This window comes from Sminthopsis crassicaudata, chromosome 1, assembly GCF_048593235.1.
Source record: "Sminthopsis crassicaudata isolate SCR6 chromosome 1, ASM4859323v1, whole genome shotgun sequence".
Taxonomy (NCBI): Eukaryota; Metazoa; Chordata; class Mammalia; order Dasyuromorphia; family Dasyuridae; genus Sminthopsis; species Sminthopsis crassicaudata.
Window position 1 is genome coordinate 18,589,653 of NC_133617.1, and position 24,886 is coordinate 18,614,538.

The window sequence follows — 24,886 nt, forward strand, 5'->3', positions numbered from 1 at the left end:
TAGGAGAGGAGGCCCAAGGAGGAGGGGCCGCCAGGGCAAGGGTTCACCCCGAGGCCCCACAGCCACGCGACCCTCCTGGACCTCAGTCCGCCCTCCAGGCCTTTGCCTGGACCCGTCCTCGCTCCCACTTTGAGGCTCTTCTTTGGGCCGATCCCCTTCCTTCTCAAGGTCCCCTGGACATCCTCGTCTGATACTGACTGCACCCCCAACAGAATGGAAACCCCCGGAGGGCACCGAGCGCCTGGGCCTGTTCCCCAGCCCCGGGAGACCCTGAGGAGGGGCCTGCAGAGGCCATGGGCGGGGCCCTGAGCGATGACACAATGGGGGGGTCCTGCTGGGACCAGGAGCGCCCACCTTCACCAGCTTGTCCTTGACGCCCGCCACCAGGGTCTTGGTGCTCCGGGGCACTTTGGTGTTGGTCAGGAGAATCCTCAAGATGGGGATCCTGGGGGGAGGGGGAGAAGAGCCGTGGGCCCTCCCGCCAACCCTAGTTCCCTGACTTTGACCTCAGCCCCAAGCCCTCCAGCTCCCCGGCCAGCCCTCCTCTGCAGCCAAGCTAGGTGACCGCCCACAGCGGGCGCGCAGCCCCTCCCCAGTGACCACGAAACTGCATTCACCTTCCCCTGCAGGGCCTTAAGAGAGAAGGAGCCTCAAAGACCATCCAGCCCAAGGGAAGGAGAGAAAAACCCCGCTAAGCTTGCCGTCCACTAAAACCCCCAGATCTTTTTCGGACAACTGTTGCCCAGTTTCTCCTCCCCCACCCAGACCTTTGGGAATTGTAGTTAACCTCATTAAACTGAGCCCAACATCCGTGACCTGTGACCAGGCAGGGAGGACCGAGGTCGGGGGGGGGGGGGAGGGAGACAGAGGCAAGGCCCCAAGTCTCCAGCCAAGACTCCTGGCAAGGTTGTGAGCCAGCCCCCCTTGGGGAGGCGGGTGAGCAGCTGCCTGCAGGGCAGAGAGCCCCGTGTCCTCAGCAAGTCGGGGAGCTGGCCTGGCCCTGGGGCGACCCCCTTCTGTTTGACTCTAAGCCCCTGAGGGGATCCTTGTAACTTCTGGTGGGGGGGGGGGGGGGCGCAGCCAGTGCGGGGCCAGCTCTCCCTGCCCCTTTGCCCCTTCACAACCCCCAGTTCAGCACGTTAGGAAAAGCTGCCCGCAAACCAAGGGGGCAGGGTCTGAATGCTCCCTCAGCAGAGCTGGGACCTCATCTTTGTGGGAAGGGAGTGTGAGGGGTGAGTCTGCTCTGTCTGGAGAGGGCGAGCAGCCCTGATCCAGCCCTGGCCCTGCGCGGCCTCCCAGCCCTGGCCCTCCTGCCCCGCCTCTCCATCAGTCCCTTTACCTCTGTAAAGGTGCGATGTTCCCTCCCTGGAACCGGAGCGCTCCTCCTGGGGAGGGGAACAAAGAGAGAGCCAAGCTGAGCACGGGGCCCAGTCTGGGTCTCAGGGGCGAGGCGAATGTGGGGCGGGAGGCTCCGGGCAAAGAAAGCGCCTTTGTCTTCACCTGGGCTCCAAACAGCCCCTGCTCAGTCCCTGCCAGTCCCTGCCCTCCCACCAGGCTCCCAGCAAAGCCCAGCTCCATCTTCCAAGCCTGGGCCTGGTCCCTTCCCTGACCCTCGTTAGCTCTCTGTCCTCAGAGCTGCTGCAGCCCAGGCCAGCAACTGCCCCACAGCCCAAGGGGGGAGGATCTCCTCGGTGTGAGGCTGGGCCGGCCCCTGACCACAAGCCATGGCTCGGGGCCTCCAGGCTGGGAGGACTTGACAGGCTCGGCCTGAGGAAACTCGGCTCCTGCCAGGCATCGGAGCAGGGAAAGCAGTCCTTGCCCTTCTGGGGGCAGGGCTCCCCCCCCCCCATCAGCAAGCCCTGACACCGGAGGCCTTCCAGGGATCATCACTGCATGGGGTGCATGAGGCGCTCCCCTGGAGCAGGGGATTCCCTGGACTTTGTTCTGAACAAAACTTCACAGCAAGGGAGGAAGAAAAGGGACATACCCCAAGTGCTGATGGAGTTGTCCACCCCGGAAGGGTTCCCGTGAATGACCTTCTCGCCCAGAAAGGCCCATCTGTTAATCACACTCAGCTCCTCCTCAGTCCACCTGATGAAACAAAGAAGCAAACCGTCATCTCGCCCTCCCCGTGTCCGCCGGACAAGAGCACGAGACTGGGAAGATCGGGACAGAGCACCCTTGGCTTCGGTGGAAACGCCACGATCTTCCCGGTATTCTCGTGGCCCCGATGACCGGGGGCACTAAGTGAGGGAAGAGGATTTAGAACTGGCTGAAAGATGGGCTCTGAGAAAAGTCTGGGAGGGATCACGGATAATCATTTTACAAATGAGACTGGAGAAGGGTGAAGACATCAAAATCAAGCTTGTCAAAGACAGGAGACAAGGAGGGGTGGGCGACAGTGGGAGCCAAGGAGAGCTCCACAGTTAGAACAAGGGTCTGAGAACAGTGGGCTCCCTTCTAATAAAGTAAAGCAAAGCGGGGGCCAATGTCAAGTCCTGCACCCAGGGTGCAAACAGTCAATTGCACAAAGACAACATGGCGGAAGCCCCAACACAGCCACAGACTCAGTGACCTTGGAGGCCGCGCAATCCGACCCCCCCACACCCCGAATCCTCTCCATCACATTCCCCTTGAGGGGGGAGGCCGCCCTCCCCCGCAGGTCTGCAGAGAACAGAGAATGGGGGGTAGTGGAGGACAGGGGAGAGGATGCTAGCACAGGGACAAGTTGTGGGACCTCTCGGTGGGCCGTAAAAAAGATGGACACCCTCTCTGGTCCCTTTCGGGGCTGGGTCTGCTGCTGTACCGAGGCAGCCCGTTCTGCCTCTGAGTAATTCCAACTAGTGAATGCGTCCTTACAAGAGGCCCAAATCCGCTGTCAGCGACTGCCCCTTACGGTGCCCTGACCTCTGCCCTCTTGGTCCAGGTCTGAGTAAGTCGGACCTTGTCCATGAGAGGCGGACCTTCAGACACTCGGCCTCAGGCGGCCGGTGGCTCGGGCACGTGTGGCAGTAAGACAGGGGAGCCGGAAGGGAGCACGGAAACCAACTAGCCCATGGGCTTTTAACCTTTCTATATGTCCCAGGCCCCTTTGGCACAGTATCGTCCCTGCTCAGTGTTAAATGACTGAGAGAACGCAAGTTCCAGTGAGAAGTTGGAAAAAATGTAGGTAGAATTCTTTTTCCATCCAAGTTCCCAGACCCGTTAGATTTTCATTTTATAAATGAGACTAAGGCAGTGAAATCAGCCGACCATCACAGACTCCAGGTTCCCGGCCCAGAGACGGCTGCCTCCGGAGTCTCACGACCCAAGGTCCAGCCCTGACCCTGGCACGGATTCACTGCGGGATGGTGGGGAAGTCATTTCTCCGCTTGTGACCTTTGGCCTCTGAGGAGCCTCCCTCCCCCGGCCCTCCTCCATGAGACGTGCTCCTGGCGCGGCCCCGACGGGGCCACCTCTCACAGCAGGGTCTCCTCGCTTCCCGGGCTTCCAAGCAGGAGAGGATCTTCAAGGCCGACCAGTTCATTTTCCTCATTTAGGAGCAGAAACCAAAAGCTTGGGATGGAAAAGGGATCCCTGTGGGCCAGGCGGCACCCATGACAGGCAGGCAGGCAGATAACAGGCCCCAGGGCCTCGGCTTCAAGCCTAGAGGTCATCTGCTGACCTCCCACCCCGAGTCCTGAAGACAGTGGGAAGGACTGCCCACCAGTCCACCCCCCACTGAGACAAAGGCAGAATCTGCCCAAGCCAGGGCCCCTTAACTGCCCGGTATTGTAGGTGTGACACCCCCTTTTATACCCCTTCTCGTCTCTTCTGGCTGGTCCCCCGGCCAGCAGGCAGCAGCACCTAGCCAGAAAGGCCGGAGCCTCCCGGACACCTCCTCCGGGCGGACGCAGATCCCCCGCCTTCTGCTCCACGGCAGACGCCGCAGCCCTTCTCTTCCGGGCTTTGGCTCCAATGGAACGGAGGTGACTTAGAGGGTGGCTCGGTTCTGGTTTGGGAGAGAGAGCGCCTACGAGGCCTGTGTCTGTGGGGAGGACGGGCAGCTCCAGCAGCCACGTCTACAGAGCCATCCCCCGTTCTCAGGGCCTCAGGAACAAAAAGTAAGCATTTAAAAACAGAATGCTCACGGATGGGCCCTTCCCACTTCAGGTCCTTAATAATTAAGAGCACAATGGCGGCCTGGAAGCGACATCCCAATGGGATGGGAGAGCTGGGTGGGGACTCCGGGGTTATCTCAGAACTTCATCTTAAGGGCCAGGGGTCAAGAAGCTCATATTCGATTTGACAGAGCTTGTTAATACCACCGAGAATCGTGGGAAAGTTCTAGAAAACGGGTTCGTTCAGGCCCAGGTGCAGCCCTCCGCCATCTGCCGTCTCCCCCTCCATGTTCCTCTCGTACACACGCGAGCTCACACAAAAGATCCATTCAAAGCAGTTCTGGGGAATGTCGACAGAAATATTAATATCGGCAGCCTTGGCATCCGCGGCAGTCTACATAGATCAAAGCTCCCTTTGGCAAAAGGAGTCGGGGCCTGACAGCATTTTCATCTCCAAGCAGGAATTCTAGGATACAACAAACACTAAATAGCCCATTTTTTAGGTGTCACACCATCGTGCACAAAAGGGAGCCAGGAAACAGAAGACTAAGTTTCCCAAAATAAGAGGAACAGGAACGGATTTAAAATAAAATCAGCACAGAAAATAAGCCCCTTTGAATCCGAGCGCTCGCATCCCGGGGGCCTGGCAGAAGGGTGTTCTGGATCTCCAGGGTGTTATTAACATCACAATATTCTTGGCACAGGGTGTAACAAATAACATTTTTTTCCTGTCCTATAAAAAAGCCAAATCGCAGAACCCTCAGATGGCGAGATTCACTGGATCATCCTCCACAAAACATCACGTTCAATGCATCAAGTCCGGGAACTTTTAGGGAGATCCGCAATCACACAGAAGTTTGACCCGACAACTCACACAACATAAACCAAGTGGACGAAGACTATCTTTTGGCCAGACCGGGTGGATGAGGAAAAGGCCCCGAGGAGACAAGAGCAGGTCGGCTTGCTTTTACTCCTCCCTCAAACAAAGGCCCGCTGTTCCTTTTTTTAGCACCCCAGTTCTCTCCACCCGGCGTCTGTGAGCCACAGAACCCCAAAGAACGAAGGGCGGCAGGGGCAGGCAGGAAGAGCCGCAAAAAGACAAGAGCAACTGGAAGGACTGCCTGATCGAGGGAGAAGTGGGAAGAGGTCAAAGGCCAAAGGGCCAAAAGCCAATGCGTGCACTCCCCTGGATCTCTGTGGCACCTGGTGAGGTGAAGGCCGTCGCCCACACATCAGCCCTGGGGCAGACCACAGCACACAAGTTACAAGATCTGGGAAGGCCCAAATGGGCGCTGGATGGCACCCGCCTGGTGATCCCACCCAAGTCCCGTCAGATGGAATCGAGGGCTGGCGAGCAAACCTTCCGCTCTGCCCGGGCCCGACGCCTAGCTGATTCTGAGCACTCAGCTCCGGAGGCCCAGCAGCCCCTCCTGTCCCCACGGGCACCTCCACACTGGACGTCTGCGGTTGGTCAATGATGACCATTCCACCACAGCTGGCATTGCACAGCACCCTAAGGAACTTGATGCAAAGGCCTCTGCCGCCTGTGGTGTCTGCAGGGCCTCCCAGACCGGAGGCAGGTGAGGAAATAACAGGTGTCCAGGACCATCTGGTTCCCCCTGGACTCTGCGACAGCACCAGCCCCGAGGTGCAGAGGACAAGGGGAGGGGCAGGGGGCAAGCAGCTCAGTACCTTGGACATTTCAGAAGGGGGCTGCAGCTTTCCGTAGCCCCCAGAGGAATCTCTTAGAGCCCAGAGGTGACGGGAAGCAGCACCTGCAGCAGCAAGGGGGAGGCCTGCGCAGAGACGCTGCTCAGAGGAGAGAAACGTGGACCCGGAGAGACCTGCGGACTCCCAACGGGCTGGGGCTGCTCCCAGTCTCCTCCTGCCTCCCCCACCCCCCAGCCCCATTTACCGGGCGCTGGCGGCACCTTCCCTCAGATGGCTCGGGATCTCTTCACAGAAGGTTAGCAGGGCAGCCGCCAGGCAGACCGAGTAGGCGGCGCTGGAGCCAAGGCCCGCCCCCGTGGGCAGCTCAGACCACACCACGATGTCCAAACCGGGCAAGTGCCTGAAACACAAAGGCGTGACCCCCTCAGGGGAGCTGCCCATCTCCTCCTCCCACAGACGGCCAACAGCAGGGCTGGCACCAAGAGCCTATCACCAAGACCTGGACGTGGCCACCAGTGACACAGGACCGGGGCACCGTCGGAGCCCTCCCCTGGCATCCCGATTGGCAGACCAGTGCCAAGAACTTCAGAGCTGGCAGAGACCTCAGGAGGACAGGACCCTCGCTTTTTTAAAAAGGGAAGAAGTTCAACTCCTCTTCCATTGCCCCAGGATGGCAGGGAGATGACCGAGGTCTCGAGGACTCTGCCGGCAGCGTGCCTGCCACAGCAGGTCCCACAGAGCAGTGGTGGGCATTTGTTAAGTGTTTACTGTGCGCCGGACACTACCCTGAACACTAGAGATTCGAGGAAGGCCCCACCCTCCAGGAGCCCAGGTCTGGCTGGAAGGGCACCTGGGCAGGGAAGACCCAGGGAGAAGGGACACATGTCCCTGGAAGGTGAGGGTGGAGCCGAGGGGGCAGCACAAGGCAAACCTACCTCTGCTTCCTGCAAATAAACAAGTACAGATACAGGAAGGCCAGCACCGCCAGGCACTCGCTGTCGGAGGAGCCCGTCGGGAAGCCCGCAAACACCTTCAGCTTTTCCACTTGCTCTGGAGTTGGAGCTGTGGGTTCCCCTGAGTCTGTCAACACAGCAAAAGGGCAAAGGTCAGCCGGGGGGCTTCCGAGCCGATGTGGAACCTGGGGGCTTGCAAAGGGCCTTAGCATCCCATCTGAGCCTCACCCAGTGAGGCAGGTGCCCTTGTCAGCCTCATTTTTCAGATGAGGAAACTGAGGCAAACAGAGATGAGGGGCTCGCTCAGGCTCACACAACTAGCAGTGTCTGAAGCCGGATGACCTCAGATCTTCCTGACTGCAGACCCACTAATCTAGAACAAGGGCTGGCAAATGACGGCGGCCGGCCCGATTCGGCCAAATCCGCCTCCTTCTGGACGGCCTGCAGAGCCCTGCTCAGCTTGTGGGCAGCAGGCCGGGCCAGAACCGGTCCAGGAACGGTCCTTTGATAACCCTGAGTTCTAGAGTCTCATGTGTGGCTCTAGGCAAACCCCTCGGCCTCTCGGGGCCCCAGGCCGGGCTCTGGCGACCATAGCCCGCAGAACAGAGGCCGACCTGCTCCGGCCGAGCTCTGGAGGCCAAGGAGAGCACAGGTCAGATTAAAAACAAAGCCAACCTCGTGTGCAAGAGCAACACAAAAACCAGGCTGTCCGTCCTGGGAGCGTCTGTCCTACTGCCGAGCCCCGTCCGGCTGGCCGCCCCACCGCTCAATAGTGGGCCCAAAGCGGCTGAGATCACGCAGAGCCCGGGAATGCCGTCCTCACCCTCAAGTGGCAGGATTCTGACAGGAACAGTTCCTAGGTCTGTCCCAGCTGCTGCTGCCGCCTCCTCTGCCCTGATCTTACAAACAGGCACCATTTGGCTGAATCCCGGCCCGCCGGCCAAGGCCCTAATGCTCAGAGAGCCCTCACCCGCTTTGGGGGAGACAGGCGGAGGAAAGGGGACACCCAAGGCCTTCCGCCCTCATCTCTACGAGCCAGCTCAAGCTCATCCATGCCTGTCCCGCCCCCCCCCCCCACCTCCAGCTCTTTCTGATCAAGGCCTCTCTGAGACTCCCATCACGTCTGCAGTGAGTCACGGAGCTCCTGCCTGCCAGGGCCAAGTACAAGAGTGGGCCTGCCCTCCTCGGGAAGGGGGAGGGGGGCTCACTTTCTACAGGGGAGACACAGACACGTAAAAACCTAGATAAGGGCCCGCACTGTTCTCTCACTTTGCAAGTGCTAACGGAACCGCCTCCCCCAGTGCCGGTCTCTTTGTCCAGGATGCTCTAGTTTGGATGGAACGGCCAAGCCTGGTTACAAGTCCCTATGATCAGCACGCACATGCTAAGGACTGGTACTCGCGCCAGAAGGCTTGGCCAGGGGATGACAAACTGGCCCTGGCTAGCTCTGCTTCTGGGCCCCCTGAACACGTCCTAGCCGTGACCCCGGCCCCCAGTGAAACATGGGAGAGGGTGTCTCAGAGGCAGGAGAGATGCACGGCGGAGCCGAAACAGAAATGGGGTCAGCGCATCCCACAGGGACCACCAAAGGAAAGGGATGAGGAGCTGGGAGCCAGAGCCAAAGCCTGCAGTGGGGAAGGGCGACTTCTGTCACCCAATTACTGACACAGACTCAGGTCTGGCAATCTCACTGTCAGTAATCAATCAATAAACTCTTATTAAGCACCTACTATGTGCTGGGCATTGTGATTCTCAACAGGGAGGAATTAGGTGCTGAGAAAAAGAGAAGTGGAATTTTGTGGGGAAGTGACAGCTCGACCAACAATCTGTGCCAAAGAAGCCAGGCAGTCTCCCAGGCTCCTAGAATGGGGGGAGAGCAGATTTCAAAGGACCTAGAGAAAGGACAGGAAGGACCTGAAATTCAGCTTGAGAGAAAGCCCAGGAGGGAGGGAGGAGCTGACAGAAGAGAGGCGGGAAGACTGGACGGTGCTCCCACATCCCAAGGCCGCAGAACAGGCCCGACTTCTTCTGGCTTCGTCACTGACCTAACAAGTAGGACAAGGTTCCATAAGAGCTGATTTTTGTGATGCTGAAGATGACAAAGGGCTATTTGCAGCTAAGTTGGGAGAAAGCAGAGGATCAAAGAAGGGGTCGGGCAGATGCTTGAGTGAGCCAGGGAGAAAGGATGTTAAAGACCTCAGAACCATCCAATTCTTTTTGTTTTCTCTGCCAGTAAAAAGATTTTTTGGACTGGAAGGGAAAGCACAAAAGTTGTTAATGGAGACTTGAAAACAAAGATCAATTAAGTAGGTGCTGGTGCTGGTGACCAACAGGGCAAGGGCCAGGTGAGCCAGAGCACCCCCGGGTGACTACTGCCCACTGACAGGCTCGTTAAGCCTGTGGGAGCCAACTTAGCACTCCTAGCAGTGGTCTAGTGGCCATCCTCCCAAGGAAGCAAAAAATACAGAAGAGCTATTTGCAAATTCCAGCCAGGCCCTCAAAGGGACCAACCCCCGACTGGCTGACAGAAGTGGCGGACTGGACTTTGTTTTGGGAGGCTCTGCTGCCACCCTCCCACCTCCAAGGCTATGGCCAACACCCTAGGGAAGTTTTCCTTCCCCTGCATTCCAGAAGGAACAGGCCGGGAGGTTGAGGAACCCCAAGGGCCCACTTTCCTTTGATTATTCCCTTCCTGGCAGGCCTGGACTCTGACCCACTTTCATCTTCCTGACAGCACAGGCCAACGTTACACTGGTATCCACCGGATATTAAAACCCAAAGGCCTCCCCTCAAAGGACTTATGGAAGGACAAGTATGGAGACAAGGACGGACGGTCACAAGTCACCCGGCCCCCACCGAGAAAGTGACGGGCCCCACGAAGGTGAAAGAAGGGCAACACATACCTAGGAAGGCTGCGTGCAGCAGCTGGAGCTTGGACACGTCCCAGTCCCTTTTGGTCCCCAAGTTCGGCAAGCTGAGACTGACCTTCCCATCTTTGTGGGGCTTTATCTGCAGGAATGTTCTCAAATTCAAGGCTTCAGCTAGCGCAACCTGTAACAGCCAAGAGCAAGCGGAGCTGAAGTCCACCGGGACCTGGGGGGATGGCTTCCAGCACGAGCTCCGGCCAGATGGCTTGGGGCAGCCTTGACCTCCACCCCTAGAAGACCCATCACAGTGACCCGCAAAGAGATTCTCTCTCTGCCGCTGAAAGCTCCCCACAAGCATACTCTGTTTCCTTCTTTGGATCCTACAGGAAAGGAGGAGACAAGTAGCCTCCTCCCAGAGCCTCACTTGGCTCTGTCAAGCAGAAAACTTAATATCTGTCTGACCAGCTGAAGAACAGTCACCCTTTGATTCTTGGGAATCCCACTACCACCAAACGCCATATTCCAGTCACAGATTCAGATTTGGAAGGAGCCCGTCCCCTTATCCGATCAGCGAGAAACTGGGGAACCGAGAGAGAGATGAAGTGACCTCCAACGCAGAGAGACAGGCTAACTTGGGCTTCGGCCACAAGATCCTTCCGGGGCCAAATGCAGCCCTCTTTCTACCCCAGCCACACTTTATGGCTCGGGAGATTTCAAATTCTCAAGTCCCCATCTCCTCTTAGAAAATGTGTTTCACTACAGGAATAATTGGGATTTTCCTTAAAATGATAAATAGCATCTACCTAAAATTATCACCAAGTATTATATTTAATGGGGATAAGCTGGAAACATTCCCAATAAGATCAGGGGTCATACCAATGATCACTACTATTACTCAATGTTGTACTAGAAATCTTAGCTTTAGCAAAAAGAACAGAAAGAAATTGAAGAAACTGGAGTAAGTAAAAAGGAAAAACTATCACTCTGCAGATGATATGACGGTACATTTAGAGATCCTAGAAAATCAACTAAAAACTACTAGTAACAATGAACAACTTTAGCCAAGTTGTAGGATACAAAATAAAGCTACATAAATCGTCAGTATTTCTATATGCTCCCAACAAGCAGCAAGAGAGAGAAATAGAAATCCCATTTAAAATAACTGTAGACAATATAAAATATGTGAGAGTCTATCTGCCAAGACAAAGCCAGGAGCTATATGAACAATTATAAAACTTGGATAAAGTTAGATCTAAACAACTAGAAGAATATCAAGGGCTCATGGGTAGGCCAAGAGAATAATGACAATTCTATCTAAATTAATCTACTTATTCAGTTCCATACTAATCAAACTATTAAGAAATTACTTTATAGAACTAAAATAAAAATGATGAAATTCATCTGGAAGAACAAAAGATCAAGAACTTCAAAGGGAAAAGAAATGCAAACGAAGGTAGCCTAAAACTATGTTATGAAGCAGCAGTCATTAAAACCATTTGGTCCTGGCTAAGAAATAGAGTAATGGAACAATGGAATAGGCTAAATTCACATGATACAGTAGTCAGTGACCATAATAATCTAATATTTGGTAAACCCAAAGACTCTAACTTCTGGGATAAGAACTCATTATTGGACAAAAATTTCTGGGGAAACAGAATGGCAGAAATTAGGCATTTACAAACACCTCACACCCTCTACCAAGATAAAGTCGAAATGGGTTCTTGATTTAGCCATAAAGGGTGACACTACAAGCAAATTAAGAGAATAAGGGGGTAGTCTACCACCAAGATCCGTGGAGAAGGGAAAAATGTATGACCAAAGAAGACCTAGAGAATATCATGAAATGCAAAACGGATCATTTTGATTACATTAAATTAAAAAGTTTTTGCACAAACAAAACCAATGCAGCCAAAATTAGAAGGGAAGCAGAAAGCTGGGGAAAAAATTTTACAGCCAATATTTATTATAAAGGCCTCGTTTCTAAAATATATAATTGCCTCAAATTTATAAGAATACAAGCCATTATCCAACTGATAACTAATCAAAGGGAATGAACCATTTTTAGACAAAAAAGTTATAATACTCTAAATCATAATTGATTAGAAAAATAGAAATTGCTCTGAGACACCACTACACACCTGTCAGATTGGCTAAGATGACAGGAACAGATAATGATGAATGTTGGAGGGGATGTGGGAAAACTGGGACACTGATGCATTGCTGGTGGAGTTGTGAAAGAATCCAGCCATTCTGGAGAGCAATCTGGAATTATGCCCAAAGAGCCATCAAACTGTGCATGCCCTTTGACCCAGCAGTGCTACTCCTGGGCCTGTATCCCAAAGAGATGACAAAAAAAGGGGAAAGGCCCCACCCGTGCAGAAGGGTTTGTAGCGGCCTCTGTAGTGCTGGATCTGGAAACTGAGGGGGGGAGGATTGGCTGAACAAGTTATGAGTTAGAGAATGTTCTTGATCTCTAAGAAAGGATCAGCAGGATGATTCTGAAAAGCCTAGAAAGGCCTACAGCCCATGCGGAGTGAAGAGAGCAGAACCAAGAGAACACGGTACCCAGGAACAAGAAGACCACGTGATCTGTTCTGATGGGCGGGGCTCTCCTCCACCAGGAGGCGATTCGGGCCGTTTCATTGGAGAGGACAGCGGGTCTGAATGAGAATCACAACGTAGCATTTTTCACTTTTGTTGTTGCTTGTGTTTTTTGTTCCTTTTTTGTTTTTTCCCTTTTGAATTGATTTTTTTTTTTTTTGGTGCATCACGATATATCCGGAAGCACGTTGAGAAGAACTGCACATATTTGACCTATATCGGAATGCTTGCTGCCTTTGGGAAAAGGGGGGAAAGAAAAATCTGGAACACAAAGTTCTGCAAAGGTGGAGGCTGGAAACAATCTTTGCATGTATTTGAAAAGTAAAATATTAACTTTTTTAATTACTGATGACCTGAAAGTTCAGATAAAAAAAGAAGAAAACGCGTTTCTAAAGTTTCTCGCCTTTGGAAGAAAGACGCGGGGGCGCGAAGCATCCCGGGGCCGGCCACTTACCTTGCCGTGGACCACGGCGTGCTCCCCGTGGAGGATCACCTTCCCGGGCGCCGAGACCAGCAAAGCCTCAGTCAGCATGCTGCGGTCAAATCCTGAGAAGGGAAACGAAGCGGGGACTCAGGACCCGCGGGCAGCCGCAGCACAGAGGCAGCTCGGGGGAAGAACGGGCGTGACCCGGGCGGCCGGGGATGCGGGGCCAGACACCAGCCCCGCTCCATGGGCCTCAGACCAGACCCATCGATAACCGATCAAAAATCGATGAGCAAGCATTTGTCAAGCCCCCACAGTGGGGGAAGGGGCAGTGGTCGGGGCGGTCGGTCACAGACGAGGGGCTGACACTCCACCGGGGGAGGGGCACTCAGCACGAGCTCAGAGAGAATGAGCGGTGAAACCCCGCACCCGGCGGCACCCAGCCGCACCCAGCAGCGATGAGCCCGGGTTCGAATCCCTCTGCCCCAGGGCCCCTCGCCCGAGTTTCCCCATCTATAACACGGGGATCGCCACGATACCTATATGTAAATGAAGCGCTTTGCAAATGATAACAGGCTGAGGGCCCCAATCGTTCCCTGGTCCCCGTCCACAGATTGCCCGTCTGAATCCGCAATTCCTCAGTCCCCAGAGCGCTCCGACACACCCCCATCCCGCACTGCCTCGGAGCAGGGAGGCTCCGCCCCCAAGGTCGGCCTATCGGAGCGTCGAGCCGGAGCGGCCCTTTGCCGATTGGCTATCAAGAAACCCAATAGGAGCGAGGAACTCGCGTCACGTGGTCCGACCACGTCCTCCGCTGGATATCTGGAACCAATTAGAAATGAGTTTCAGGGTCAGGTCGTTCCTCGGCCAATCGGACGGTAAGGACTGGCGGTGGTGAGGTTGGTGGAGTGACCCCGAGAGCCGTATGGGACCCGAGCAGGGTCAGGCTCAACACTATGGCTCTATGGAGTAGGGCTGGCCGAATGGGCCTCGGCCTGGGCCGGGACATAAGCGTGGCCCGTCTCGTTTGCGCGCGGGGGTTGCGGTGTTCTCCCAGGCTAAGCCGCGAATCCCAGCGAGAGGATGGCGCCGAAAGGTAAGTGCTGGGCTCTTCAGCCGCCGGCCCAGGTGGCAGCGACCCCCAGAGGCGACCGACCCGGGTGACGCCCCTTCGCCGTGACGTCAGCGTGACGGCGACGTAGCCTCGCTCCGGTGTCACCACGGCAACCGGGGCGCATCGAAGTCTTCCCGGCCACAGGGGCCGGCTCGTTGTAGTGACCGTATTTCCGTCTTCTCCTCTCCCGCACGTGCCCAGTGGGACGGAGTTGGAGCCGAAGGGCCCAGATACTCGGGTCCCCTCCGGCTCCTTCCCGCTTAGCTCCGTGCAAGGCCCTCGGCCCTTTCCCTCTCAGGCAGCTGATAGTGGGTTAAGCACCACGGGCTGGGCCTGGGCCTTCCCTGGTCCGGAGGAGGAAAGGCCTTCCCCAGGGCAGCTGCCGCGCCGGCCCCGGACGCGTAATGGCCGCGCGCCCGGCACCTTACCTGTGAGAGCCGCGCCGGGGTGGGGGGGGGGCAGAGCTCGGATCCCCGCCGGAGACCCCCAAAGGAGTCTGGGTGTGAGGGGCGGGGCTGGTGCGAGGTGGGTCAGTGTGGAGGGGGAAGGGGCGGAGCCAGCTAGGGATGAAATTGACGGGCCTTGGCGCCCAGTGCGCCCAGTGTGCAGGGGGCCGGGGAGGAGCCAGCCGTGGCCTAGGGCTGGGCCCCGTGCAAGGGAGCGGGGCTGTGCTTGAAGCCTCATAGACGCGCTGTTGTTCTTCTAGAAAATAAAGTACTTGGGAAGTAACTGTATGTGTGTGTCGTGTGTGTAAATACGAGATCACGTGTTACTGGGGGACAGGGGAGGCTGGCTGTAACAGAAGTGGGAGGACCACGGGGCACAGCGTGGGCAAAGAATCGGAGGGGGGAGACTGAACTCTGTCCATGGACAGGTAGACCCCTCAGGACTGGGAAGGGACAGGGGCATCCTGGGAAAGGAGGAGAAGGCGGCCTCAGTTTCCCTGGCTGTAAAGTGAGAATTGGGGAGTTCCGAGGTCTCCCGCCCTTTCTTGGGATAACCTCGCACCCGCACCACCATCGCTGAGGGGGGCCGCCACTTCCCCCCCCCACTACCCTGCGTTTCAGGTGTCCCCCCATCCGTCCCGACCCCTGCCTAGGGGGGATCCCTGAGGTCTCCAGCCCGTCCTTGCTGAGGAGAAGGGGGGGGGAGTGCCTCACAGGGTCCTGGGGACAATGGGAGCTCCTGCAGCCTTACCTGTGGGGGAGGGGCGGGCGAAGGTCCAGGGCCGGCTCACTGCGCATGCCTCTGGGGGGCGCTCGCCGCGCCAGGCCCGTGACTGACGCCCACATCCGCTCTGCAGGCCGCAGCCTTCGTCGGGGACCCCCCGGCCGCCCAAGATCTACACCAGGACGGGGGACCAAGGTAGCCCACCAGCCTCCCTCCCTCCTGGTTTTCCTCTCCCGCTGGGCCAAGGCCCCCCACCCCCACCCCCTCGTCTCATCACCCTCAGGCAGTCAGAACCGGGGTATGGGGGGGGGTCACGCAGTCAGAACCGGGGTATGGGGGGGGTCACGCAGTCAGAACCGGGGTATGGGGGGGGTCACGCAGTCAGAACCGGGGTAACAGGGGGGTCACGCAGTCAGAACCGGGGTAAAGGGGGGAGGGGGAGTCACGCAGTCAGAACCGGGGTATGGGGGGGGTCACGCAGTCAGAACCGGGGTATGGGGGGGGTCACGCAGTCAGAACGGGGCCACGCAGTCAGAACCGGGGTAACAGGGGGGGGGTCACATAGTCAGAACCGGGGTAACAGGGGGGGTCACGCAGTCAGAACCGGGGTAACGGGGGGGGGGGGGGTCACGCAGTCAGAACCAGGGTAAGGGGGGGGGTCACACAGTCAGAACCGGGGTAACGGGGGGGGGGGGGGGGGGGGTACGCAGTCAGAACCGGGGTAAAGGGGGGAGGGGGAGTCACGCAGTCAGAACCGGGGTATGGGGGGGGTCACACAGTCAGAACCGGGGTAACGGGGGTCACGCAGTCAGAACCGGGGTAACAGGGGGGTCACGCAGTCAGAACCGGAGTAACGGGGGGGGGGTCACACAGTCAGAACCGGGGTAAGGGGGGGAGGGGGAAGCCCCAGGCCCGGCTCCCCGGCCGATCTCTGCCAGTCTCTTTTCCGCAGGTTTTTCCAGCACTTTCACTGGGGAGAGGAGACAGAAGGATGACCAAGTGTTTGAGGCCTTGGGGACAACGGACGAACTGAGCTCCGCTATTGGGTATCAGGGCGGGGGCGGGGCCACACTCCCCTTGCCTGGGCACTTCTGTAGGGGAGCTGAGAGCTCCGGCTCTCTCCAAACACGGTGATTTTTTCCTGCTCCCCTTTAGGCTCGCGGTGGAAATCCTGACTGAGAAAGGCCACCCGTTTGTGGACGAACTTGAGAAGGTGAGTAACCCAGCCCTGCCCTGCCCCCAGTCACCCTGAGGCCCCCACGTCCGTCCCCACGGCGCGGAGCAGGAAGCCTCTGTGGGCCCCGGGCCGGGACGCCCCCGGGCTTGGTTCGAGGGCGCTCAGGGACTCTCCCTTGTACGGGTCGTGGCCCCCAGCAGAAAGGGGCTGCCGCTGGCCCATGTCTCCTGCGCCTTCACCCACGGAGAGCAGCCCCTTCCTGCCCTGGGTCTGAGTGAACGTCACCGAAGGCCTTCTCCTCTGGCGGCAGTCACGTGATCTTTACTGTCTGTTTCCGTGGGAGAGATTCGCGGTGTCCTTCTGGTCTTACCCATGCCTGGGCCCGTCATAGGGCACAGGCTTGTCGGGCTGCTCTGGGGGCTGTGTGGCAGTCACTCACTCTGGCTCCGCGGTCCTGGGACGAGGGTGGGGCAGTGGGCGTCTTGGTGATGGGCCCACGGTTTTCCTTCTCAGCCTTATCTTGGCCTGGTTTAGACGCAAAACCCCGTCATCCTTCTCTCTTTGTGGAATTAGTCTGTGTAACATGGAATTTACTTTTGCTTTTATCCTAGCTGATTGTTTCTTATTTTCTTATGGTCTTTTATTTACAAGACACATGCATGGTAATGGTTCCAACTTTTCCCCTCCTTCCCCACCCCCTCCCCCAGGTGGCAGGTTCACCAATGCACGTTAAATATGTTAAAGTATAAGTTAAATACAATGTATGTATACTTGTCCAACACTTTTTCTTTAAAAGTTTAGGGGGCAGCTAGGGGGCGCCGTGGAGAGAGCACCAGCCTTGAGTTCAGGAGGAGCCGAGTTCAAATCTGCCTCAGACACTTAACCCTTCCTGGCTGTGTGACCCTGGGCAAGTCACTTAACCCCAGTTGCTTTGGGGAGGGGAAGGAAATTAAATAGTTAAAATTAAACAAAATAAAAGTTTGGTCAAATTTGCTTAGGAATATGTGGATTTGGTCCTTGCAAATTTTTTTTTGATTAAGGCTGGTCTATTTAGATTAGATTTTCTACTTGTTAATTTTGAAATAATGTACTTTTGTAAATAAGCAGTCTTTAAAAAAAATCTCTTACATCGTAGATCTATGTAGAGTCATCTAAACTTCTTTTTTTTTTGCCTCTATGGTGTCATTTCTAATCTGGCCTTATTCACTCCCTTTCCCCCCTCTCTCTAATAGTTTTGTTGATCTCTTAAAAGTCAACCCTAGAGTTTTCTTTATTATTTCTGTTTTTTATTTGCACTCATTCATCTTTACTGTTGTCTTGGTCACGAGTGAGTTCCTCCCTCCCTTTCTCATTGATCTGGACATTTGACAGCACGCATTTGTCCCTGAGGATGCCCTGGCGGTCTCTGAGCGGAGGGAGGGGGTTCTGTGAGTGGAGGAGAATTCTCTGGCTTAGGCTGGGACAGCCAAGGGGCAGATTCCGCCTCGCGAAGGCCGGAAGGCCCCGCCCAGCTGCCCTAAGTGCGGCCTGGCTCCCTTGGCAGGGAAGCCGTTGGGCCAGAGGCCGTCAGGTGGGGGTGTCTGGAACAGGCGGGACAGGACGGCCCCTGGGCTCGCTCCGTCACCTCCGCGGTCGGGCCTGGCCGTCTTCCCGGGCGGCTGGGAGGACGTTGACTCCGCGCGACGGGGGCCGCTCCTCGCCGAACGCCGCTGATCAGAACTACTGTGTGCCAGGCCCTGTGCGAAGGAACGAGTCCGGGAGAGTGTTGTTATTGCCCCCATTTTACCGTTAGAGAAACTGAGGCAGACGGGGGTCACATCTAGTGAGTGTGGATTTGATCTCTGCTTCCTGGGGGGAGCATGACCTCCGACCCCACGAAAGCCCAGAGGAAGGTAGTTTCTGGCCGGTGATGCTGGAGAAATTGGGGGCTCAGCTTTAGAACAGACCGGCGGTCTAGAAGTGGGAGCGCATGTGAATGATTGTGTGTGTGTAATTGTGTGTGGGTGGGAGAATCTCTGAGCGTGTCTGCATGTGCTCACGTGCCCTGCCTGTGGTACCGGTCTGAGCCTCCCGCCCGCAGGCTGGTGCCAGGCCCCCGGGTTCTCCGCCCGGCCACGCCCCTTCTTGCAGCAGAGCCAGGTGCAGAGGAGTTTGCTCCCTAGTTGGACATTTGCCCCTTAAAGCTCCCCGCGGCCCCCGACGCTGCCTGGCCAGAGCCTCCTGGGGCCTCTGGGGGGGACCCCACTCTCCCCCTCCCCCTGGGTCCGCATCCCGACGCTCTGCCGCTCTCCCCAGGTCCAGTGCAGGCTGCAGGACGCCGGCTCGGCCATCGCAACGCCGCTGTCGTCGGCCCGGGAGGCGCACTTGAGTAATTCTCTCCTTATGTGACCCTTCCCGAGGCGGCAGCTCCCCGTGGGCACTCGGAGCGCACCTACTCTCCCCTGGGCCCCGGGTCTCCCCGTGGGGAAGTCCCCCGGGGGGGAGGAGCTGGGGCCCCTCCTGGGAAGGGGGGGGGCTCCGCCCTGAGCGCGTGTCCCTCTGCAGAGCGCACGGCCTTCAGCGAAGATGCTGTCCTGGACCTGGAGCGCTGGATCGACGCCTACACCAGCCGGCTCCCTGCCCTCACGGCCTTCATCCTGCCGGTGGGTGCTGGGGCTGTCCCCGCCTGGCCTGGGCTGTGGGAGTGGGAGCACGTGAGCGGGAGCACGTGGGCACATCCGCTGACCCCTCCTCCGGGTGGGAGCCGAGCCCCCCCCCCCTCCCTCCGGCCCCTCAGAGCCGACATCTTGTTTTCTCTTCCAGTCAGGAGGCAAGAGCAGCGCGGTCCTGCACTTGTGCCGAGCCGTGTGCCGCCGAGCCGAGAGATGGTGAGAGATCCGGGGACCTCGGAGAAGGGCTGTCTGGGAGCAGATCTGCCCCCCTGCTCTTTGTGTCTGCCCCAACCCCCCCCCCCCCCCCCCCGAGTTGGATCAGTGAATGCATGAGTGAGCAAAGAAGCGAATGAATGAGTGAATGGGTCACTGGGTAAATGAATGAACGAACTATTAAATGTGTGAGTGAAAAAAAAATGAGTGACTGAGGGAACAAATGAATGCGTAAATGAAGGGATGAACTACTGAAGGAGTAAGTGATTGAACAAATGAGTATGTGAACAACTGAATCAGTGAATGAATGAATGACTAGGAGTGAATAAGTGAACTGAGTGAATGGATGAGTGAATCTGTAAAAAAGCAAATGAGCAAATGAATGCAGGAGTGATTGAATGAGAATGAGTGAGTGATTAGACGAATGTAAGAATGACGAAGTGAATAAATGAGTGAATGAATGAAGGAATGAGCAAATGAGGGAATAAGAGTATGATTGGGTGAATGAATGAAGGGTGTGATTAAATACCTAAGTGAATGTGTGAATAAATGAATTAACAAGTGAATGAATGAGTGATGGATGCATGAAAAAAAGCAAATGAAGAAGTGCATGCAGAAATAAATGAGTGATTATTTAATTTGAGTGATTGAATAAATGAATGACTAAATGAACAATGACTAAGTGAATGAATGACTTGAGCAAATGAGGGAATAAATACTTGAGCGTATTATCAGATGAGTGAATGAGAAAAAAATGAATTAGTGCATGCAGAAATAAATGAGTGGACGAATGAGTAAATGAGGGATAAATGGATGAGAGTGATTGGGTGAATGAGTGGAGTGATTAAATACCTGAGTAAATGGGTGAATAAATGAATTAACAAGTGAATGAATGAGTGAGTGATGGATGACTGAATGAGAAAGCAAATAAGTGAGTAAATGAGAGAGTGAATGAATGAATAAGTGAATAAATGAGCAAATGAGGGGAATAAATGAATGAGAATATGATTGGGCGAATGAATAAATGGAGTGAGTTATTAAATACCTGAGTAAATGAGTTACTCAGTGAATGGGTGAATAAATGAATTGACAAGTGAATGAATGAGTGAATGACTGATGTAATGAAGGCGGCAATGAGTGGCAGCCTGGCAGAGGAGGACACTGCCTGGGAGTTGGGAGACCTGGATGCTGGCCCGAGTTTCCCCTCAGTCCCTGGGATCTGGGCCCGTCACACCTTTGGGCCTCCGCTTCCTCCTGTGTCCCAGGAAGGATCGGACTTCTGTACCTGGGCCCCTGATGCCTCTGTGCCCAGATCTGTGCCCAGAGCCATGGGAAGAAGGCAGCTCCCTGGCAGCCGACATGTGTGAGCTGTTGGGGTGACCCCTGGGGCTCCCCCCAAAGTCTAGAATCAAAAGAGAGGGAAAAACTAATTCACTTTCCCCGGGACCTCGCAGAGTGATCAGTCCAAGTGAAGATGCCCAGCTTGGCAGGTGCCCACCATGCCCCCCACATGGTGGGAGGAAATGAAGCCCTGGTGGGAGCCGAGGAGGGGCCAGGAGCAAAGCCCATCCTCCCATTGGCAAAGGGACCCCAGATGGCAGAAGTGGGAACTTCTTAGCCTCCGCTGCAGGCCACTGGTGCCACCTGGGCAGAGGGCCGAGGGGCCGCCCTGGGGGCGGGAGGTCCTGTTTCCAGCTCCAGCCCTGCCACCGCCAGTCACACAATGATGCAAATAGATCGCAGGAACAAGATTCTCACATAAGTGTTCTATAAACACATCTCACTTCCCCCCCTTCCAGGGGGCGCTGCTATTAGCCCTTCTTTTCACTGCCAGGAAGCTGACTTTCCCAGGATCCTACGGGGGCAGTGTCTGGGGCCGGCCCAGAATCGGCCCTTCCCAGGTCCTGTGCCCGCCCTGGGAACCTCCAAGGCTCTGCTCTCTGGCCGGGCCCAGCTGGTCCTAAGGGACCAGGGCCTGAAGGGAGGTGCCAGTGAGCTCCAGAAAGGGGGGCTGCTTCCAAACCTGGAGAAGGAGCCAGGGTGGGGGGGTGGGGGGGTTAGGGGAATGGGGCGCCTCTGGGCGAGCTGCCCTCCTGGCATCAGGAGTCAGCCTGGGCTCTTGTGGAACTGCAGGGGAGGGGGGGAGGGAGACAGCCCCCAAAGGGTCCCTACTCCAGGCCCCAGAATTCAGTCATCTTGCTTGTTGCCCGTTCTAGTGTGGTCCCACTTGTCCAGGCCGGGCAGACGGATGCAAACGTGGCCAAGTTCTTGAACAGGTAATAAACCCGTGGAAAGAGCCCCACTCCCCAATGGCTCCCCCTCTGACGCCAGCTTAGCCCCATGGTGGAAAGGGGGGCCCTGTTTGCCCCAACATTCCAGCCTTGCTGAGGATGAATCAACAAGCCTTGGGCCTCAGGTTGGCCAGTCAGAGGGCACAAACACGGGCAAGGGCGCGCTGCCTCTGCTCACGGGTGCCCATTGAAGGCAATGGCTGGTTCTTAGTCAGCGGGCAGTTACGGGGCACTCACTGTGGGAAGGTTTCTGTGTTCGGGAAGCTTATATTCTAACAAGGTCACAGAGAATGTGAAAAGTTAGCCCAGAGTGGTCGTGGGAGGGAGGGCACGAGGGCCGTAGTGGGGCTTTCTCGGTGTTTTGTTAAGACAAGGGGAGGAGCTGGCATTTTTAGGTGGTTTTCCCCCTCCTGACCTCGCTTGGTCCAGGGCGGAGGTGGCGTCCCCATTTTACAGATGAGGGTCAGAAAGGGCGCTGACTTGTGACCCTCAGTCCAGGGCCCTTTCCTTTGCTCATCACCTGCGAGTAGGCATCTGCCCCCTCACCAAGGCTCACAGCCACCTCTGTGGGGAGGAGGTTTATTAGGGATAATGGGCACAGGTTGCCAGGGCAGCTGGCAGCGTGGGCAGCAGCGGGAGCAGAGGCTGGCAGCCCTTTGTCTAGATGCAGGGGGGAGGCGGTTCTTGGTCCTGTGGGCTGGACACGGGCCCGTGGAGGTCTCCGTCATCTCTGACTCAGGTTTGGGGATGGGGGAGCACACCTGGGATAGTCTGGTCCATCATGGCCCGTCTGCATGGGCCGGGCAGTTGTTGGGCAAGGAGCCCCAGGCCAGCCTCAGCCTTGGCTCGGGTGGCAAGTCAGCACCAGCCCGGCTCATCCTAGCGGAGCTGGCCAAGGGCCCCCCACAGTGGGTTCTACTGGCGCCATGTAAACATCCACATCTAACCGGATTCGGGACCCGGGCGGCTTTTCTCTGGGCCTGGGGCAGCTTCTGACCGGCTTCTCTCCCCCCTCCAGACTCAGTGACTATCTCTTCACTTTGGCCCGATACACAGCCATGAAGGAGGGGAAGGAAGAGAAGATCTACCGAAGACCAGACCCCCGCCCCTGAGGCAGGGTGCAGTGCCCTCCCCCACCCCAGCACGGGGGATGAGGAGTTAGCTTGTGGAGTGTCCGGACCCCGGCCTGCCCTGCTCACCTCGTCTCCGCTTGTGGCTTCGTGGGGGCTCGGCCCCCACCATCAGGTTCAGCCTCTCTGAAGACAGAGTCGGGGACGCTTGGAACCGATGCCAAAGGGGGCCCAAGGACACCAAGCGTGCGTGCCAAGCTCCTCCCTCCAGGACTCAGCAGAGCGCTTGAGCCCCTCCACAACGTGCCTGTGATTTACCTGCGCCAGAGGGGCCTTAAATGTCCCATCCATAAAGGGACAGCCAGCGGGGCTCCGTATTGTGGTCGCCTCTGAGCCATCCATCACCTGCGAAGCAGGACGGGGCTCGAGCAGATTTACAGGCTGGGGCTGCTAACAAATACCTGCCCCCTCGGCCCACGTGTCAGGGCCTGGGGGGGGGGGGGGCTCACGGTTCTGGCCCGGCCGCTCCAAGCCCAGGCAGCAGGCCCCAGAGAGCTAGATCCCGGTTCCAGGGAGTCAGACCTTGAGAAAGGGAGTGCCCCTGGGCCCGCCCGAGCCTCCAGGCCAGGCCCATGGTTGTGCCCTCGGCCTCCTTCCTCCCAGAAAGCCCACGATGCCGGGGTCTCCCCCACAGCTTGCAGTTTTCCCCCTTTGCTGACTTCCTTACCCTGTGGGAGGGAGAAATGGGCAGTGAGTGAAATCAGAAGGAACAGAGCCCAGGGGATGCTGGCAGAAAGGAGCCCTTTGGCTGTTAATGTGGGAGAGAGCTGGCCCAGGAAGATAGGACTTGGGTGTTGGGGCCTGGATTCAAATCCTGCCTCTGACATCTGACAGCCACGGATGGTCATCTTCAGTCCATCCTCCACTCTGCTGCCAAATGCATCGTCCATAGCTAGATAAGAACCAGCCTCTGAAGCCCTTGCCCACCTTTCCAGTCTTCTGGTAATTAATCCCCTCCACTCCCCCTTCAGCCTACTAGCTGTTCCCAACACAGCCTTTCCAGTGCCTACCTCACGGCCTTTGCCCAGGCTGTGCCTCCTGCCTGCACACTCTCCCTTTAGAGTCCCCTGGCTTTCTCCATCATAGGTCACATAGCCAGCCCTGTGTGAGCCTTCCTAAATTCCTTACCACTGTGCCCTCCCGCCCCCACTCTTACCCCATGTTACTTTGTATTTCTTTACCCGTGTCCCTGGTGTCTCCGTGCCTCCATGCAAGCAGCGCTTGTTTGAATGCCTAGTCCCCGGCAGGGGTCTTGTGCATTAAGTTAAACACTTAAAAGCTTGGTGAATTAAATTAAGTAACACAAGCGAGAGTGTCCCCATTTTACAGACGGAGAAGTGGAAGCTCAAGGGTCATTGGCCGCTTTGTCCAATTCCCCCACCTCAGGGCCCCGGTTTTCCTCGAAGTTTCTGTGCACACGCTGCTCCTAAACGGGGCGGGGAGCACGTCGTTTTAAAGGGCTCTCCGAGCTCTGATTCTTATATCAGGTCTGGCCCCTCAGTGACATTCCTTGTAACTGGAGACAACATCCAGATTTCTGGGGGAGCTTCCAGGAAGGATCCCAGCCCTGCTGCAGGAAGGGACTGGAGAGCCGGCTCTTTCCTCAGCCCACGGTCCCCTGGGAAATTTCCCCAGGTCCTCGGGAAGACTCGGGCTCGGAGATGTCCCCTCGAGGCTCTGCTCACTGAGGAACAGCCAGGAGGCGAGCTGGGGGGATGGGAAGGGGGTCTCTGGGCTTGGCAGGGGGGAGAGAGAGGACCTGGGGCCAGAACTCAAAGCTGCAGGACTTCCACTAGGAAACTGTCATTAAGCTTTGGGCTGCCTTGGGAGTTTATACACGGTCACACACATACATAAATATACAATCACACACATACATGGTACAGTATTGTCATACACACAAAAATAATCACATTCATATGTACTCATAATCATACACCAAAAAATAGTCACACACACATGCATCCCCAAAAATACATAATATTGGGGCAGCAAGGGGGCGCAGTGGACAGAGCACCAGCCCCGAAGTGAAGAGGGCCCGAGTCCAAATCTGGCCTCAGAACTTACCACTTCCTGGCTGTGTGACCCTGGGCAAGTCACTTGACCCTAATTGCCTCAGCAAAAAAAAAAAATTATATATATATATATATATATATATATATATATATATATATATATATATATATATATATATATATATATATATATATATATATGTTTGTATTTTTGTACAGTATTATCACATACATATATACTCACAAAAATAGTATTTGTATAGTATCACACACATATACACCCCAAAGTAGTCATACATATACACTCACAATCTCACACACAATTACAGTCACTTATGCATTTACACACACAATCACACATATCCACCCCAAAATAGTCACACACATAATGTACTCACAGTCACACATATACACTCACAAAATACTGTGCAAAAATATACGATATTTTTGGTACAGTATATATATATACACTCACAAACATACACAGTCACACACATGCACATGCACAT

At 56.0% G+C, this 24,886-nt stretch overlaps 2 protein-coding genes across 2 annotated transcripts in view; one reads left to right on the forward strand and one right to left on the reverse strand.

Moving 5' to 3' along the window:
• MVK (mevalonate kinase) overlaps positions 1–13,314 on the reverse strand; it is a 19,807-nt gene extending 6,493 nt beyond the window's left edge. Inside the window, exons 1-8 of the mRNA XM_074295415.1 lie at positions 13,156–13,314; positions 12,647–12,738; positions 9,628–9,775; positions 6,707–6,851; positions 6,016–6,171; positions 1,988–2,091; positions 1,340–1,385; positions 355–445 (exon numbers count right to left, since the gene is read on the reverse strand). Of these exons, the coding sequence (XP_074151516.1) occupies positions 355–445; positions 1,340–1,385; positions 1,988–2,091; positions 6,016–6,171; positions 6,707–6,851; positions 9,628–9,775; positions 12,647–12,724 (768 nt within the window). The 5' untranslated portion in view covers positions 12,725–12,738; positions 13,156–13,314. The remainder of the gene's footprint in view (positions 1–354; positions 446–1,339; positions 1,386–1,987; positions 2,092–6,015; positions 6,172–6,706; positions 6,852–9,627; positions 9,776–12,646; positions 12,739–13,155) is intronic.
• Positions 13,315–13,459: 145 nt separating this feature from the next.
• MMAB (metabolism of cobalamin associated B) lies at positions 13,460–23,668 on the forward strand. The gene is made up of 9 exons (XM_074295429.1): positions 13,460–13,712; positions 15,034–15,095; positions 15,853–15,946; positions 16,056–16,113; positions 18,373–18,445; positions 18,622–18,719; positions 18,880–18,944; positions 21,158–21,217; positions 22,251–23,668. Exons 1-9 carry the CDS (start codon positions 13,573–13,575, stop codon positions 22,342–22,344), a joined length of 744 nt encoding a protein of 247 aa, XP_074151530.1. The 5' UTR covers positions 13,460–13,572; the 3' UTR covers positions 22,345–23,668.
• The last annotated feature ends 1,218 nt before the right edge of the window (positions 23,669–24,886 follow it).

What these genes read in the sequence shown, in the direction of transcription:
- MMAB (XM_074295429.1), top strand. Translation starts at nt 13,573, where the DNA reads ATGGCTCTATGGAGTAGGGCTGGCCGAATGGGCCTCGGCCTGGGCCGG. An exon ending in GGCCCGGGAGGCGCACTTGA is followed by an intron (nt 18,446 to 18,621) that starts GTAATTCTCTCC and finishes GTCCCTCTGCAG; the next exon opens with AGCGCACGGCCTTCAGCGAA. An exon ending in TCACGGCCTTCATCCTGCCG is followed by an intron (nt 18,720 to 18,879) that starts GTGGGTGCTGGG and finishes TTTCTCTTCCAG; the next exon opens with TCAGGAGGCAAGAGCAGCGC.